This window comes from Dipodomys spectabilis, unplaced genomic scaffold, assembly GCF_019054845.1.
Source record: "Dipodomys spectabilis isolate Male_0828 unplaced genomic scaffold, ASM1905484v1 ptg000163l, whole genome shotgun sequence".
Classification (NCBI taxonomy): Eukaryota; Metazoa; Chordata; class Mammalia; order Rodentia; family Heteromyidae; genus Dipodomys; species Dipodomys spectabilis.
In genome coordinates this window covers 7,227,452-7,245,674 of record NW_024870840.1, presented here as the reverse complement: position 1 = coordinate 7,245,674, position 18,223 = coordinate 7,227,452, and the positions used below count along the sequence as shown (strand labels likewise).

Genomic DNA, 18,223 nt, shown 5'->3' with positions numbered 1-18,223 from the left:
TCTCTGCTCTCCCTTGCTCTCTATCACATCAACCATCCCACCAAGGATGATGCCCACACTTACAAATACATGTGAATTCTCCATCTTATAGAGACAAAGCCATAAACATACATTAAAACCTTTTTTCTGGCCTGAAACCAGGGTTTGGACTCAGGACCTCAAGTTTGTTCACTTTGTTTGTCCATGGTTGGTGCTCTACCACTTGAGCAATACCCCCAACCTTGCTCATTTCTGGTTATTTTGTATTTGTTTGTGGGTGTTTTTTCCATTAAAAAAAGTATCTATAAGAAGTTATATAAAGAATAATTGTGCAACTCAACATATCACTTTATAAGTACAATGTATCTTGATCAGTACTGGTTATTTGGAGTCTCACACACTTTTCTGCCTGGATTGGCTTTGAGTCATAATCTTCTAGATCTCAGCCTCCTGAGTTGTAAGATTTAGATATGAACCACCAGCATCTGATCATAGGTACATTGTTTTTAAAAAATCAGTATTAGACTATGCTCTGTATACTATTCTGCATCTTGCTGTTTTTACTCAACACCACCTTAGAGAAATCTCTCCTAGACTGACTGGAATTGCTCTAATTGCTTCATTTTAATATGGATTCCACAGTGAGATGAAGATAGGCTATTTCCTAGTTGTTTTATGTACAGAAATAGACTTTTGTTTCTGCCTTGTATGGGAGACCAGACCTGCACTCATGAAACTACTAGAATGCTGTGGGCACATGATGGACAGCTAGCTGATACTCTTTGACTCTAGGTAGTGGACGGAAACAAGTGGGGTCAGGCTCATATATCATAATACAGGTAAGTTGTAGATGGCTTTAAGGATAAGGACATATTTTTGAACTAATGTCACGAGACAGAGTCAGATCTATTATCAGTATTATTAAAAGGATCATCACAGAGCTAAGAGATGTAGCTCAGTGGAAGAGCACTTGCCTAGGATACATGAAGTCTTGGTTGGGTTCAATCCTCAGCACCACCAAAAAGAAACAAAGAAATCAATCCAAAATTGTTTTAGTCAGATTACTAGATTGCTTTTTCTCCCACCTTGAGACTGATGGTAAGCAGAAAAGAGGGAGGAAAGAGCTGTGTGGGATGGCTTTGAGGTCTCAGATGAGCCACAGTAGAACTTGGGGTGGAGAGAAGGCCTGGGGGACGGGGGTATTGAGGAGGTTAGCATTCACTAAAATGTCCTAGATGAGATACAAATGGTAATTAAGGTATACTAATGAACCCAGAGATAGGTAAGCAAGTTACATAAAGCAGCATTTACAGGCTACTTCCTCCCACTTCATGGAGCTGGAGTTGCCCTTAAGTTGTTGTTGGCTTTTTGTAATGACAAAGAGAAAAAAAAAAATCTTGTATAACCTTAACCGCCTACCAGAGTCTTGAGTATATTCAAAGCTCTTGTTACTTTCTACCTTCTCCATTAACATCAAAGCCAGTTTTTATTCAGATTAATGACAGAAATAAAAATTGTAGCCATACCTCTGCATGGATGGCTATAAGGGCCTTTTACACCTCATCTCTGTTCCTTCTGTCCCTGGGGCTTGTAATTTGGCTTTGGAATCCTGCCTCCTTCCCCCACTACCGGGAACAACAGAAAATGACAACCGTCAAGTAACTTCAAACCCATGAGTTCTGACCAGTTATGGCTTGAAAGCTTGGTTCTTTTATTATTTATCACTCATTAAATGTTCTGGCTCTCCTTTATTAAATGTTAAATCACCTTAAGTGGTATGGTTCTTGCTACTGAAATGGCAAAGTGTAAGGGAAAGAGAATGTGGCCTGTTTCCTTGTTAATGTGACATTCAAATAAAACACAGCCAGCGCAACAGACAGGTCAACTGGCTGCTGATGGGGACTCTGTACAATTATTCATAACACAAGAGCCATAATTAGGGAGAAAATGTCTCCTTACAGCGCCATCGAGATTGCCAGGGAGGAATGCCATTCTCCCACAGGGCAGGTTGGTTATGTGCCTCAGAAAATGCTTGAAAATGCTCAATGCATGCTCAGTTTTCATCCAATGACAAGAGCCCGCTGACTCTCCAAGACACTCAATGGCAGTGGTCAAGCCCACACTGGTTATTGCTCCTGGTCTACCATGCTCCCCGGCAGCAAAAGTCCAGACATGTTAGGATAAGGAACAAAACACCATTCTTTTACTCAGCCACATTTAAAGATTGGTTATTTGGGTTTGTTGTGGGAGCGGGAGTGGGGGAAGGGGGGAAGAGGATGGGAGGATCTGGCCTTCAAGTGTTCTACCACTTGAGCCACGCCTCCAGATCTTTTTGCTTTTAGGATATCTTTCAGATAGAGTCTCATGCTTTTGCCTAGGCCAGTCTCAGATTTTGAGCCTCCTTACTTATGCATATCTCTGTGTAGCAATGATTACAGGCATTCACTACTACATCTAGGTTTTGTTGTTGTTGTTTTAATTGGGTGACAAGGGATCTGGCTAAGTTTTTGTCTGCAGAACCAAGATCCTCCTGGTCTCTACCTCCCAAGTTGATGAGATTCCAGGTATGTGCCATGAAACCCAGCCCCAGGCAAAGAATCTTGTTGACCAGAAGCATAAACTTATATTCTCTCTGTTTTTCAAGTCAAGATGTACTTCTAATGCACAGAAAGTCCATTTTCTCTTTTAATTCAACTATTGAGGATCATCCTTTTTTTTTTTTTTTGCCCATCCTGAGGCTTGAACTCAGGGTCTGGGCACTGTCCCTAAGTTTATTTTGCTCAAGGCTAGTGCTCTACCACTTGAGTCATAGCGCCTACTTCCATCTTTTTCTGTTTATGTGGTGCTGAGGAGTTGAACCCAGGGCCCCATGCATGCGAGGCAAGTGCTTTAACACAAAGCCACACTCTTAGCCCTTGAGGATCATCCTTAACTCATCATGATACAAACTCCCTGGGGACAGGCACATGAGATGACTTGGTTACTACTGTCCTCCCACACCAGTAACCACATGAATGGACGCCTACAACAAAAGCTGTTCCATTGATGATAGACACTTTACTTCCAGAAGGAAGTTATCATTAGATGTGCAGGATGAGACAATGCCAAGGAAACAAGGAAGCAAACAAACAAAAATCTTCCCTCTTACCTTATCTCTGCTGCTTCGAATTATCTGAATATGAGGACATGTCTTTGCTCCAGATGAAATATCCAGCCAGGTGTGTAAGTTCCCTGCTTGTCCACAATCTCCTCTAAAAGTGCATCTTAAAAAAAAAAAAATAAAGGCAACAAAATAGGAAACACCACACAGCATTAGTTACAACTTTCTCCTACTTGGCTTCAGTACAACATCTTTTGTATAGTGGATTATTGATTTTGCTTGAGGATAGGAGCAAGAGGCTAAAACCATGAAAAGCAACAAGCAAACAGCAAGAATTCTGTTTTCTGGGGGTTTTTTTCTATCATGTCTGGGAGCACAGAACAAATGTCAACAACATGTTGAACTTAGACTCCTGAGCCATCTCTCAAGTTGACATCACCAAATACATTCAAAACACATCCTCTCCAGATTTTAAAATAAAGAGTACCTAATGCATGTTGAATAAATTTTAGGCTTGCAATTGAATCGTTCGTATCATTGTTTTGTGTTTCAAAAAAAAAATAATAAAGCTACTATTTTGTGTTTTGCAGCAGAATGATTAAATTTAAAAAAATATTTTTTTCAAGGGCAGAGTCTGCCCAAGAATTTGATAAGCTATTCCAGAACCATCTGCTGCAGAACATTTATTTAGACAGATTCCAAATTATATCAAAAGATATGGGAGAAATATTTTCCAGGGCCACTTTCCCAGGTCAAGCAGCACAGAGGATGTCCCATGTACATTTTAAGTTGTGTCCCAGGCCAATTACTTTGATAAACAGATGCTCCTAAGCTGAGAAGTGAGATCACTGGCTTCCTTGATGCCAGGGTCATGCTAGGCCACACTCTAGGTCACACTAACTGGGGAGCCTTTGTCTCACTAGATAGGCCACATCCCAGTAATGAAAATGAACATTAAGTGCCACATTATCTTCCAATGACCTAGGACTCCATAGATATCCCGTTGAATAGTAACAAGAGAAGAATGAAACACTCTTGGTATCTATCCCTCCTCAAGGGCACAGATAAAAAGAAAGGGGTGGTGAAGCAGTGGCAACCAGAATTAAAAGAAACTGAAAACACATGAATCATGAGACTGAAAAGTCACCAAAATGGTGATCACATTCAGCTGTGGGAAGTCCCTGAGAGGATCCCAGGGACTCTGGAATAAGGTTTGGATGGGCCCAAATCTTGTGTCATTTGACTTCAAAATAGACTTTTTCTTCTTCTTCCTCTTTTCTTTCCTTTTGATTCTTAAGAATTTAGGCCTGATGGCTTCGTCTCAGAGCTCTGTGCTAATTTGAACATGACCAAAATAGAACAGGAAGTCATTGAGTTTCATTACACATCATCCCCAAGTACAATAGTCTTAGAATGTCATCCACTAGGGAACTCCCACTCCCCATGAACACATCTGGGTCCTGAATCCCATCCCCCACTCCACATCTGTGTCACTTCTTTCCCCAAATACCACCAAAGAGGTTTCCACCAACAATTCTCCAAAGTCATAAATTTATGTGACCCTTGATGGTTCGCTTGTCCGTCACGGACATTAAGTTCAAATTAAACCACTTGCCAATGTCAGGGAGAGTTTGCAATGGAGGGACACTGTACTGAAGCACAGAGAAAAACAGCTTGGCGCTGGTTCCTTATTTATATTTGGAAGAGATCAGGACTGTCAAAAGCTCCCTACCTCTCTTGGGCATTCTGGTTTGTATAAGGCACTTCCTCTGCCTATAAGAAAGGAAAAAAATGCAGCCAATTCTAGAGAGACTGGAGTACAAATATTTTTGTAGGCTCTTAATGCTGCCTAGGAGTCAAGGCCTAAGGCTGCCAAAAAAACAAGTGTAAAATATTTCATACAAATAGTGCTACGATTTGCCAATTTGTAGGCAGAAAACAGTAGTGCCACTGAGCTAACTCTCCCTTTTCTGAACTCCTATAGCATTTCTTGTCAGCACCACACGTTTTGGTGTTTAATCATATGCTGCCTTGAATTACAACTTAACAGTTTCATATGTCTTTGTCATTTCACCCAAGTAAGCATTAAGCTCCTCAGAGGAAGGGAGAACATCTTTAATATTTCTTTAGCAAATCCCTCAGTGTCTGGCAGTGTCAGATGCAAACACTCGGGTTTCAATATATATTTTTGAGTGAATGGAAAAATTTGAAATCTCTATCGGTCCTCTTTCTATGGATATTTTTTTTTTCTTTCTCGATTTTTGATTTGTGTGTAACTCCTCTTGACAGGAAAAAAAGTTTATTTTGTAACCTAAACTAAAAGTCTAAATCTGAGGATTAAATTAGGAATTGAGGTTAGTTGAGATTTGAAAGAAAACATAAAAACAAACATATAAGGACCCTTTCATTTTCTATTCTGTATAAGATGTATGCAAAATCTAACCATGTTAAGCACCTAAACAAAAATTCTTTATGCCAAAAATCTACCTTAGAAATCTCTAGACTTTCATTCCTTGCCTCTCACTTGTTTAAAGAAAATTAAAAAAAAAAAAAGCAAACTGTGACATCAAGAATGTATAACCAGATGGTCACCAACAACAATATCTTATTACTTCTCAAACATTGCAGATTGTAAAATCTTCATGACAGCACATTACCCACACATTCACATTTCTCAGATCTCAGAGTGCCCACATTTCAGTAAACAGAATCAGTTTCTTTGAAATCATTCCTTTTCAAAGCTATCACTCTTATCCTTGTGTATCAACAAAAGCAATGGTCAAATATACAAGCACATAAGCCATAGCTGAAATAACCTTCCAGTCCCTCAGACCCAGCTCCTGGAGAGTCTGAGTCTCAGTGAGCGACTCTCCAGAGAATGGATTTCTTAACTGGCTTCATTTCAATTTCCTGAGGCCACAGATACAAGGGGAAGGGAATCTGGATTAGCCTGAGTGTAGACTGGAGGAAATAGCAGGGACATATTTGAGGTGTTGGTTGGTTGGGTTTTTTTTTCCACTTTTGCCATTACTTTTTGCTCTAGCCTCTTCTGAGAATCTGTCAGTTTGTGCTACTGTAACAGAATACACATGACTGTGTAATGTATAAAGAATGGAGATTTATTTCTTACAGTTCTGAAGGCTGGGAAATTTGATATCAAGTGTCCTGAATCTGGCTGAGGGCCTGTGGCTGTGCCATCCGATGGCAGAAAGTGCAAGGATAAGATATAATGAAAGCCAAAGACAGAATTCACAGGCTTAAGCCCTTTCCTTTTATAATTGGCCTTAATGTATTCATGGAAGGGGAGCTCTCTCAGCCTAAACACTTCCTATTAGGCCTTGCCTCTCAACATTATTTTGCATTCAAACCATTAACATGTCACCTCTTGCCCTAAAAATTCATGACTTCTCCCATGAAAAATAAATTCTTTCCATCTCCGAAGTCAGCTGATCTAGCATCAGTTCAAATGTCCTGAATCCAGAACTTTATTTGAATAAAATATGGGTAAAACCCAAGGCACCATTCACCTTCATCCATGAGCACACAAAACTAAACATGTTATATATTTCAAAAATATTCCAAAACACAATGATGAGGACAGGCGTAAGATAGACTTTCCTGACTTGGAAAAAATTATATTAAGCAAAGTAAGCAAGCCCCAAAGAAACATAGGTTGCCTGGTTTCCCTCATTTGTGGTAACTAGAATGTGTCAATAAATCTACAAGCAAACACACTGGATGGTATAAAAAAAAGATGCATTGGGACAGGGTAAATTACACAGGTCTCCAGGCATTCACACAGAGAGAAAACAAAGGAGGATATTCTTAGGAGAGGATCACAAAGGCCCAATAGCTGTGCATATGATCATATAAAATAATATTTAGCCAAATGAACTCCAGGAAATGGAAAGAAGAGGTTTTCTTTTTTCTTGTTACTGTTTTTGTTTTCTTTTCCTTTTGTCTTGTTTGATTATGTGTCTTCAGGCAGGTATGGGGGGGGCACAGAAATAGTGGGACAAAGGGTGAACAATGCAGCAGTGATACTCACTAAGCCCTATGTTGAAAGTGAACTATATAACTTGTGGGTGGAGACAAGAGGGAAAAACTGGGAGAGAGCTAGGGAAGGGGTGACATTGTCAAAAAAGAAATGTACTCTTTATCTGACTTATGTAACTGTAACTCCTGTGTATATCACCTTTACAATAACCATTTTTTTTATGATAGACTTTCTGTTCCAAAAAAGAAATAAGCAGAAAGAAAAGGATAAAAGATCCCATATAAATTCATGCAGTCTTTGGGCCCAGAATAATCTCTATTGACTCCATGTGCCACATCCTTAAAACCCTACGGTGGTGTCTCAGGCAGTTCTGCCTCTTTGACTTTGATGGACTCAGTCCACTCATTGGTACATGATAATGGGTTGGTCTTTTGTCTGGAGCTTTCTTCCAGGCTGCAGTTGCACAGAGTTGGTTCTACAATCTGAGGTCTCAGGAGCTACCATTCTTCCATGGTCTCCCTAGATATTGCTCTACTATGGACTCTCTGAGAATTTTTTCCTTGTGTCTAGGACAAGTTTCTGTATGGACCACCAAGCTGCCTATGAAAAATGGCCTTGGAAATCTATGTAGAGTCCATCACAGCCCCACAGCTCATGAGCACAATTAGTACCAGATAGAGGTTACCACAGCCCATTTGGACCTCAATCTGCCTGAATCATTGCTGAGGGGCTAAGGACCACTGAGCTAGAATGCAAGGATCCTGGGGTGGCTTGAACAGTGAATATTGAGGTTCTAAGAACAACATTTTGGAACCTTTGCCCTCAAGGTCCCAGCTTACCTTGATGACCTCACAAATGTCATGGAGGTCACTTTGAAGACTAGAACCTGGCTGTCTGCTAGCCATGATAATCATTTTAGTGAATGGTCCTTACCACATTCACACCTCTGATTGGATCTCTTAAAAATGACTTTTTGCTCTTTGCACAGCCAAGCTGTACATTTTCCAAAACTTTCCCTTCTGCTTCCCTTTTCATTACAAACCTTGTCTTGCAATTATTTTTCTCCTCTCCCATATTATAATACTCAGTTAAGAAGAGCCATACCACCTCTTCAATACCCTATTTATAAATGTCTTCCACCATCCAGATTTCTCCCACCATTATTCTTAACATCTACCTTCCTCAAAGTCATAGGAATGGATACAATTCCTCCAATTAGGGAATGAAGATGGCCTTTATTCCCACTCCCAAAGCCTTGTTCCTCATTTCCATCTGAGACTCCAACAGAATGGCTTTTACTATCTGTATCTACGTGTATTCTGACCATGTCCAGTTAAGTAATCTCTAGGAAGCTCTAGATTTTTCCTACACTTCTGGTCTTCTGAGTCCTCCCCAAGATCACCCTGAACATTCCACTTACAGTAACTTACTTGTGGTTTTGTGGGGGGATTTTCCCCTATCTTACTCTTACATATTCTTCCAGACTCTATCCATTATCATCCTATGGCCACTTCATCATTTGTGTAGCAACAGTTCTACTTCTCAGCACCAATTTTCTTAGTGCATTGAATGCTATAAGAGATTGTTGAAGATTGGGTCATTTGTAAAGAACAGGTGTTTCTTAGAGTTCTGGAGATTAGAAGTGTAAAGTTGACGGGCCTATACTTGGTAAGGGCCTTCTTCCTGCATCATCCCATGCAGAAGGTATAAGGGCAAGGAGGGTAAGAGTGAGGGATTGAACTCAAAGTCTCAAGCCCTGTTATAACTAGCATTAACACATTCTTGAGAGCTACATGACATCTCCCATTAGACCCCATCTCTCAATGCTGTTACATAGGAGATCAAGTTTACAACATACACTTTGTGGAGAAGCCATTCAAACCACATCAGAAAACCCTAAGATCCCAATCAGTATTTTATTTTATTTATTTTTTGTCAGTCATGGGGCTTGAACTCTGGGCTTGGGTTCTGTCCCTGCGCTCTTCAGCTCAAGGCGAGTGCCCTACCGCTTGAGCCACAGAGCCATTTCCAGTTTTCTAGTGGCTAATTGGAAGTAAGAGTCTCATGTGGACTTTCCTGCCCAGGCTGGCTTTGAACCGTGATCCTCAGATGTCAGCCTTAGCTAGGATTACAGGTGTGAGCCACTGGCGCCAGGCTCAGTATTTTATTTTTGTAGTCCTTAATTCTAATTAGAGTCTCATGCTTACATGATAAAGCCGATAAGTAGATACAAGCCTGCACACAAATTAGAAAATAAACCCTGTCCAAATGCAAAGGAAATATCCCTTGAAAAGAAAAAAGTAACAACAAAAATTAATCTATAAAAAACACTGAACTTAGGTGCAAACACTGTGTGTGAAAACTATAAAGTGCATACAGCTATTTAAGAAGGACTGTTCTTATTATTTTATGATATAATAATATGTTATAGAGTTTAATTTATTCAGATAGTAATAGAGTTTGATATTGTCACTCAACTAGATAAAGACAAGGACCACCCTAGAAAAAAATGTATGTTCTAACTCTGTCTAGTCTCCAACTGATGCACAGGGAGGTCCTAGACACTTCTAAGTTTTCAGTTTGAAATTCAGAAAGTCTTTTTGTATAGTGAGTTTACTTTTGGAGTAGGTGGAAATCTGTATATCCCATAATATCTTGAGTAAGCATCCACCAGACAATGATAATGAAATAGAGAAAGCATTAGTCTGACATTAGTCTGAGTAGGTACAGTTAATTTTCACCACAAACTCATTTTTCTTTTTTCATTTATTTTTTTTTGTGACAGTCCTGGGGCTTGAACTCAGGGCTTAGGCACTGTTCCTGATCTTTTTTTGCTCAAAGCTAGCACTCTACCACTTTGAAACACAGCTACACTTCTGGCATTTTCTGTGACTAACTGGAGATAAGAGCCTCACTGACTTTCCTCCCCAGATTGGCTTTGACCTCAATCTTCAGATCCTGAGTAGCTAGGATTATAAGTGTGAGCCATTGGTGTCAGGACATAACCTCATTTTCTAAGGATGAAACAGAGACCCCAAGATGTACAGAAACATGTCCAGCTCATGCTGCCAATTGACAGAGGGCTGACTTCAGAGCCATAGATTAGGCCACCTAATCACTTGGCTTTGTACAGACCTACCCACCATTGAATTAAGATCCTCAGGGTAATTCCTGCCTCTCTAGGCCTCTCAAGTGCTTGCAGGGTGGGCCTGAGCCAAAAAGAGACAGGGATGGGGCTCCTAGGACCAGAAAAGTGTGGTAGGATCTTTAGGATGAAGAGGGTAGCAAAGAGGAAGTGGGTAGGGAAAGAATGAGATAGGAATTGTAAAAGGCTTCAAATTTTCTCTATCAATAGCAAATACAAAGCATCCAGTTAGAGGTCAAGATTGCAGATGGCCTCAGATTTACAAATCTATTATACTCTTTTAAGAAAGGCTTGTAAACCATCTGTTTGTTATATGGAATGGATTTCTCTCCATAAAAATTATATTAGGGTTCCAGATTAGGCCACAAAACCTAGTTACTCATAATGGAACTTCAATACTATGTATGTTGCAATGAAAGAGTCATGGAAAACAAGGAAGATGCAGCCATTTGCATTATATAGCAGTTTTTCTTCTTTTTTACTTATTTGTGTTTCTGCTCAGCTGGTAGTCTGGGAAGAGTGCCCAGCTGGATCGACTTTTAAATTTATTATTACAGTATTGTATTTGTACAGCATTTCTATTTTTTTAATAGGCATGGCTTAAATTATTAATTATTTTCATGCCAACATAAAGGACAAGGAGACTCACCTCTGTAAAAGAGATGGGGTTTCCAGGCAGGTGGAATCCACATAAGCAGGGCTTAGAGACCTTGAGGATCTGACTCTATTAAGCTAGACTCTCAGTAAAAATTTACCACTTACTCAACCTTGAAATAGAAACTCTGAACTCAGAAATTCAACTTCTACTTCCTGCCACTAGGATTTCATCAGCATCCTCTAATCTAATTGTTCACGAAAAGCAGACAGTCCCTGAAGAAATCTGATAACTAAATATCAGGTAATTGGTTGGAAGGTGGGGTGAGTGTGACCTGTTCCAAAGATTCTACACTGATATAATATCAGAAAACTTTTAACAAGCAAACAATCCCGCTTCTCTTTCACAGGGAACTGCATCATGCTGGGGGATGGTTTTGCTCCAAGAGCAGCCCAAGGTCTATTACTAAGTGATTTCAAACAGATGTCTGCATCTGTAGGAAAGGCACCAGAGCCCAAAGGAGGGACCAGGTGGTCTTCAGAATCTGAGGACTTTCATTACAATTGCCAGCCCATGAGATGAAGAAGCCAACTCCACTAAATGGAAGAGAATAGGAAGTTACTGTGACAAACTAAACTCTGAATTAAAGGCTCCCTGAGTTAGGAAAGAGGAATGCCAAAATATAAGACCAAAATAACTTGCTAAGAAAGCTGAAAAATTGGATCCTCATCACTGGAGCTGCAAGTCAGTCTACATGATAAAACTATGTTAATAACAGAGACAATTTAGAAGGCTTTAGGAGGGAAAAAAAGCAAAAACATCTAACTTGCCAGGCAACATCTTTTCACATGATTTGATTCGTTTATTCTTCACCACAAAACTATGAAGCAGCTACTATAATTTCCCCTGCTATACACATGGGGGAAACTAAGGCATAGGGAGCTCCACATTAGTCCAGGTGCTGGTGGCTCATGTCTGTAATCCTACCTACTCAGAAGACTGAAATCTGAGGATCTCAGTTCAAAGCCAATCTAGGCAGGAAAGTCCATGAGACTCTCCAATTAAGCATCAATAAAAGACATAAGTGGAGTTATGGCTCGGCTCAAGTGGTAGAGTGCTAGCTTTGATCCAAAAGCTTGGGGACAGCACCCAGGCCCTTAGTTTAAGCCCAAGGACTGGCAGAAAGAAAGAAAGAAAGAAAGAAAGAAAGAAAGAAAGAAAGAAAGAAAGAAAGAAAGAAAGAAAGAAAGAAAGAAAGAAAGAAAGAAAGAAAGAAAGAAAGAAAGAAAGAAAGAAAGAAAGAAAGGAAAGGAAGGAAGGAAGGAAGGAAGGAAGGAAGGAAGGAAGGAAGGAAGGAAGGAAGGAAGGAAGGAAGGAGGAAGGAAAGAAGAAAGAGAGAGGAATGAAGGAAAAAGAGAGAGAGGAAGGAAGGAAAAAGAAAGAAAGAAGGAAGGAAGGAAAGAAAGAAAAGAAAGAAAGAAAGAAAGAAAGAAAGAAAGAAAGAAAGAAAGAAAGAAAGAAAGAAAGAAAGAAAGAAAGAAAGAAAGAAAGAAAGAAAGAAAGAGGAAGGAAGGAAGGAAGGAAAGGAGAAGGAGAAAGAGGGAGGAAGGGAGGAAGGAAGGAAGGAAGGGAGGAAGGAAGCTCTACCTGGTTATCCTAAGATCACAGAGTTAGTAAGTGAAGAAGTTGAGATACAAAACCATGCAAAACCATGCAAAACCATGCAGTGAATCAGGTCCTGGTAGTTCATGCCTTTAATCCAAGTTATTCATGAGGCTGAGATTTGAAGATCACTGTTTGAAGCCATTCTGGGCAGGAAAAGTCCATGAGACTCTTTCAATAAGCTAAGAAAAAGCTGGAAGTGGCACTATGGCTCAAGTAGTAGAGCACTAGCTATAGTAGAGATTCAGGTATAGCACCCAGGCTGAGTTCAAGCCCCAGGACTAGAAACACACACACACACACACACACACACACACACACACACACACACACACACATTCATGCAGTGTAATTTCAAAGTCCATGTTCTAATCTACTATTTATATTATCTCTCACAATAGCTAACATCAACTAAACCCTTTTGTCCTAATCTGCTTTGTGCCACTGGACAGAATTCTACAGACTGTGTAATTTTATAAAGAAAATAAATTTATTTCTTACAGTTCTAAGGCTGGACCATTTATTGTCCAAGGTTGAACAGCCTACAACTAGTGAGGGCCTTCTTGTGTTATCCCATGGTGGAAAGTAGAAAAGCACTTGTGTGTCTTGCACTTGTGTGCAAAACAGCCAGAAATCAGAACTTGGGCCTGGATCCCTTCTGTAACTGGCATTAATCTATTAATGAGAGTGGAGAGCTCACCACCTCCCATTAAGTCCCACCTCCTAACACTGTTGTGTTGGGATTATGTTTCCAACACAAGCTTCTTGGGAGACACATTCAAACTGCAGCACCTTCTTAATGCCATGGGTTTAGCATTGTTTGGAAGAACTCATTAACCTTCACAACTACTTTGGGAAATGGGCCTCAATGTTAGCACCTCCATGGTAGAAAGAAGAGAACAGAGGTAGAGAGAGGCCAGTTAGCATGGTACCTGTTCTGGTCTCTATACTCTTACTATTAATGACTACTGTATCAAATTATACAAAAATTACATAGGCTTCCAGGGTAGCAACATGATAAATGCCAAAGTGATGGTAAATAGGCTCTCCCAGGTCCTGACATATAGGAAAATGTCGATTCTATTACATTTCTCAATGTGTGTTCCTCAGATTGTTTGGGGTGTTAATGTTAAAGTAGGGTTCCATTGCCAAGAATCCATCTTCTGCATTCTATCTTGGCTCATCGCCTCTCACTTGGTGAGAGAAGTACATGCGAATGCTTCTGGCTGAGATCTCCCTCTTTCCAGGCTCCAGTATCTCTAATCAACCTCCATATCTAGGCTATCATAAAACACATTCTGATCATGATCTCCATGCCAGTGATCTCCAATGACAGCCCTTCACCTAACCTTCCAAGTGCTTTTCACAACTCATAGGCTATAGCATGTTCTTCCATGCACAGTTTTCTACCTCACTGTGCTCTGGCTTCTATCATTCCTTCCCAACTCATTCCTGGCTAATACCACATTGGTGTACTACCAGAGGTTCTTTACCTAGAGTTCCCAAAAGCACAGCTCTCTGATAGCTGGCATAGTGCCTGATAGAGAGCAGGCATTAGGTAAACACCTGTAGCAACCATGTCAGACCCTTGAAAACATTTGATGTTCCCACTGCCAGGAATGCCCAAGGGCCTGAAGTTCTGGGGTGAAATTGTAACTCTTGTTCAATGGCTAGTTCAATGTCACTTCCTGACCAGTCTCCAAGCAAAGTGGTTGCTTTCTCCTCTGAGTCCTAACAGCATTTTACTCATTTTTCTAAGTAGATACAGCACTGTACTAGCAGAGGATTCCCTGTGCCTCCCACTAGACTGCAAGTTCTCCAAGGATCTCAGCATGCCTAGGACTAGTGCTTCACCTGGCCTTCATTTTGCAAATATTTACTCAGTGGCCATTTGATGCCAAGACTATACCAGGGGACACATCAATGCACATGCCAGTTAAGGCTTGGAGGTTACACAAACAAAAATCACATGAGCTGACAACCACTAGCAATCATTTCAAATTAAATTTAAATATTCTACAGAAATAAAAGGTATAGTAAGAAGGAATTTACTTTCGATAAATACATGGTTTCTTCTTAGAAAGTTCAAGACTGAAAACCCTGCGCACATCAAGACTAAGGGGAAGAACAGTCCACATGGAAGGATCAGCATGTACAACATCTCGGCACCTCAATGAAAGGGACTAGTCGGTCTAGAGCTTCCTGAAGGCATGGGGGAGAAAGCGAGTCTGCCACTTGCAGACCTATGACCTAAGCAAGCAATGTGCCCTCTTATGTTTCCACCTCATGGAGTCGTTACACTACTGCATCACTAAATAATACTAATTGTTATTATAATATGAGCAAGTGAAATAAAATGTAAGCAAGAATTTGGATGACATATTTCCCCGTATATATACTTATTAAATATAATATATTTATGTATATACATATACTTTCATTACACAAAGACATCTATATGCTTCTATTATACAATGCACATATATGTATATGTATGCACATAATACACATATATACATATGTGGGCATATGCATGCATGCACATACATGTATATATGTTTATGTGTGCATATATATAGTAGTAAGAAAGGGATCTGGGTAATAAGGTTGACCAGTTGTGCATTTGTATTGTTTACACACACTAGCTCAATAATCAATGTGCTTTTCTAGGTAGAAAGGCCAACACGGTTCAAAGCTTATTAGAAAATTCTTAATCACAAATATCTTTCCCTCCAAGACTCAGAGACCTTTTGGACTCCTTATGCCATAAACAGCAGTTATTAGAGCATGTATTTGTTGGCTGTCTACTTCCCCTACCAACCTCTGGGTTCTCTGGGGCACAGCCTCATTCATCTTTATTGCCCCCAGGGCCTAGTATAGGACCTGGCCCATGGTTGATCCTCAATGAAGGTTAGCTGAATGATATTAATTAAATTTTAAAGTGACGGAATTCTTATCCATGTCTCCATGATACCAGCATAACTTGTTTCATTGATTTTTGTTCAGTAGGTTGGTCTGTTAACTGGAATGGTGGAAAATCGGCCTTTGTTTGATTTTGGAGCTGTTTAACACACATAAAACACATTTGCACACTGAAACACTTACAAAAATAGGATTTGTGGCCTTCACCCCTGTGGTTCTTTAGTGAGAGAGGAGTGTAGTAAAAGTTGGCATTTTTTATTTCCAAATGCAGACCATATGCTGAAGAATTTAGGGAAGGCATTAGAAAAAGTAGGTAACGTAGAAATAAAAAAGGGAAAATGATGTCTCTTGAGTCAGGAAGGTCTGGGTTCTTCTGCTCTGTCTTACATTCTCTGTGTCACTGAGGTACATTCCCTGGCCCCTGTGGGCCTCATTTCCCCAATAACAAACAAGTGGCAATGACATTCCAACCCCCTCCTCCCAAGGGCAAGAATGAGTCTCACTCTCAGTCTACCGAAAATGTGCAGGCTCCATACAGCAGAAGGAAAACATGTAACCCTTACAAAACGTCAATAGCAGAAACCAAGACCTTCAGGCAAGCCTCCAGCATGTCTCAATATTGTGTTTGAATGTGGAGGAGTTGCTGGGAACAGGACAAATACTAGGTCACAAAGACAAGTGAAAACATTTGAGGAATTTTTAAAAAGCCAATCAATACATACTTAGGAAAGTGCATGCTGCCTGAGATAAGGTCATTTAAAAAAAAATCCATTCCATTAAAACATATATTTACTAAAAGAGTATTCTTAATGGGGCTTGTTGGAAGTCAGAGAGCAGCAATTAGAGAAATGGCACAGGTAAGTACTGTTGTTGGGATGCTGAGGTTTGAGGACCTCAGTGGCCAAATCTACCAAGGTGAGCATCCTTCCCACTGAGGCAGCCAGTGCCCACTGTCTGGATGCCAGTGGTGAAGCTGTGCCCCTAGCAATTCTATCTCCTCTTCACCTTCCTCTTTGCAATGAGCAGGATTACATCACAGCTCTTCTAATAGCTGAAGATGATCCTGGGGACTCAGCTTGACCCCCAAAACCCCTCTCCAGTGTTAAGAGACCTCCCCATTGCCTTCTAGAACTGGTTGTGACCCAGATGCACAGGTTTGGCCTATGTGGGGGTAATTCAGCAGTGCCCCAAGGTCCCAATAACATCTCCTTCTTCGCTCCCCATTGCTTCTACCCCACAGACACTTGTCCTACTTGCTTCAACACAATTAGTCCGCACAATGGGGTCCTCACACAAGAAGGAGGGGCCACCCCCAAATCCCATGATTGCTGTCATTAGAGCTGCACTGGACCATAAAGAATTGTCACCACACAGACTTCAAGCCTGGGATCTGCATAAGGACACATCCAGAGTTGAGAAGAAAGAGGAACAAATGCAGCCTTAGAATGCTCTTCCATCCTGAACTGTCCTCATGGCCACTCTGCTAAATACTGTTGTCACCTTTGGAGAGGAGAATTTCCAAAGCTGAGAGGGATCTGGATAAAGTCTTGGTTCCAAAGTTCCCTTCCCAATGAGGCCTTCCAGGACCTCTAGTCTAAAACTATAACCTCCTCTGAGTCCAACCAATGTTCCCTGTCACTTTTCTTGACTTTCTTTGTCTTCATAACACTGACTGCCATCAGTCATTCTATTCCCTGTTATTTTTTACTATAACTTCCTTCAGACAGTGGAGTTAAGTGTTCTGCCCAAATGAGGCCTGCTCAAGACCTCAGAATGTCACTGCATTTCCTCCCAGACTTAAGGTATACAGTGACTCTCCCTCTAGGAGGAAGGAGAGAAAGATTTAGGCACACACAGGAAAGGAAGTTCTGCACAACTGAGGCAGAAATGGAGTTAGCCTGCCACAAGGCAGAAAATACCAGAAGCCGGATACTGGAGACTAGGCTGAGGACAGATCAGAGGGACCCCAGCCCTGGTGATCCTTGATTTTCTACTTCTAGCCCCCAGAAGTGTGAAATTAAGTATGCATTAGTGGTGATCCAAATTACCAACTTTGTGGCCGCTTGTGATAGCAGCCCAGGAAGCTAAAATACCTTATTAAGTCTGGCACTGAAGCTCACGCCTGTAATCCTAGGTACGCAAGAAGCTGAGATCTGAGGATCATGATTCAAAGCCAGCCCAGGCAGGAAAGTCCCTGAGACTCTCTTATCTCCAATTAACGACCACAAAATCAGAAGTGGTGCTGGGTGGCTCAAAGTGGTAAGAATGCTAGCTTTGAGAAAAGAGCTCAGGGTCCGAGACCAGGCCCTGAGTTCAAGCTCCGCAACTGATCTTCTCCCCAACCCCCCAAAAAAACAAAAACCACCTCATCAGGTGAACCTGCATGGAATTAGGGAACTTATTCATGGCAAGTGCTGAGATCCAAGCACTTAGGATGATGTCTGACACGCACTAGGTGCTCAACAAACACCCGTTAAGTGAATATACACATGTTCAAACCTTCAAGGAGAGGGGTTTCTACAACTCATAGGTCCTAAAGTTCTCAGTCAGTACAAAAAACCATTTGAGCTGTCTAGCTCAAGCTCTCATCTCTCCGATGACATGAGAGATATGTCTCTTTCCTGTCTCTCTTCCTCTTTCCTACAATGGTAGCTAAGGGAATGGCTTGGGAATTAGAGTTCAATCTGGATTTGAAGGCCATTTCTGCTACTTGTGTAACATGCAGTAGATGAATAATGGCTCTCAAAGAGGGCCACATCCTTAATCCTTAGTTGTTATCTTACATGGCAAGGTATTTGGTAGCTATGATTAAGGTAAGTATAT

General features: G+C 40.8%; 1 protein-coding gene across 1 annotated transcript in view; it reads right to left on the bottom strand.

Annotated features, from left to right (window-relative positions):
• The window catches only part of Plxnc1 (plexin C1), a 150,900-nt gene that overhangs the window by 87,735 nt on the left and 44,942 nt on the right, over nucleotides 1-18,223 (bottom strand). Inside the window, exon 5 of the mRNA XM_042693085.1 lies at nucleotides 3,128-3,242. Within this exon, the coding sequence (XP_042549019.1) occupies nucleotides 3,128-3,242 (115 nt within the window). The remainder of the gene's footprint in view (nucleotides 1-3,127; nucleotides 3,243-18,223) is intronic.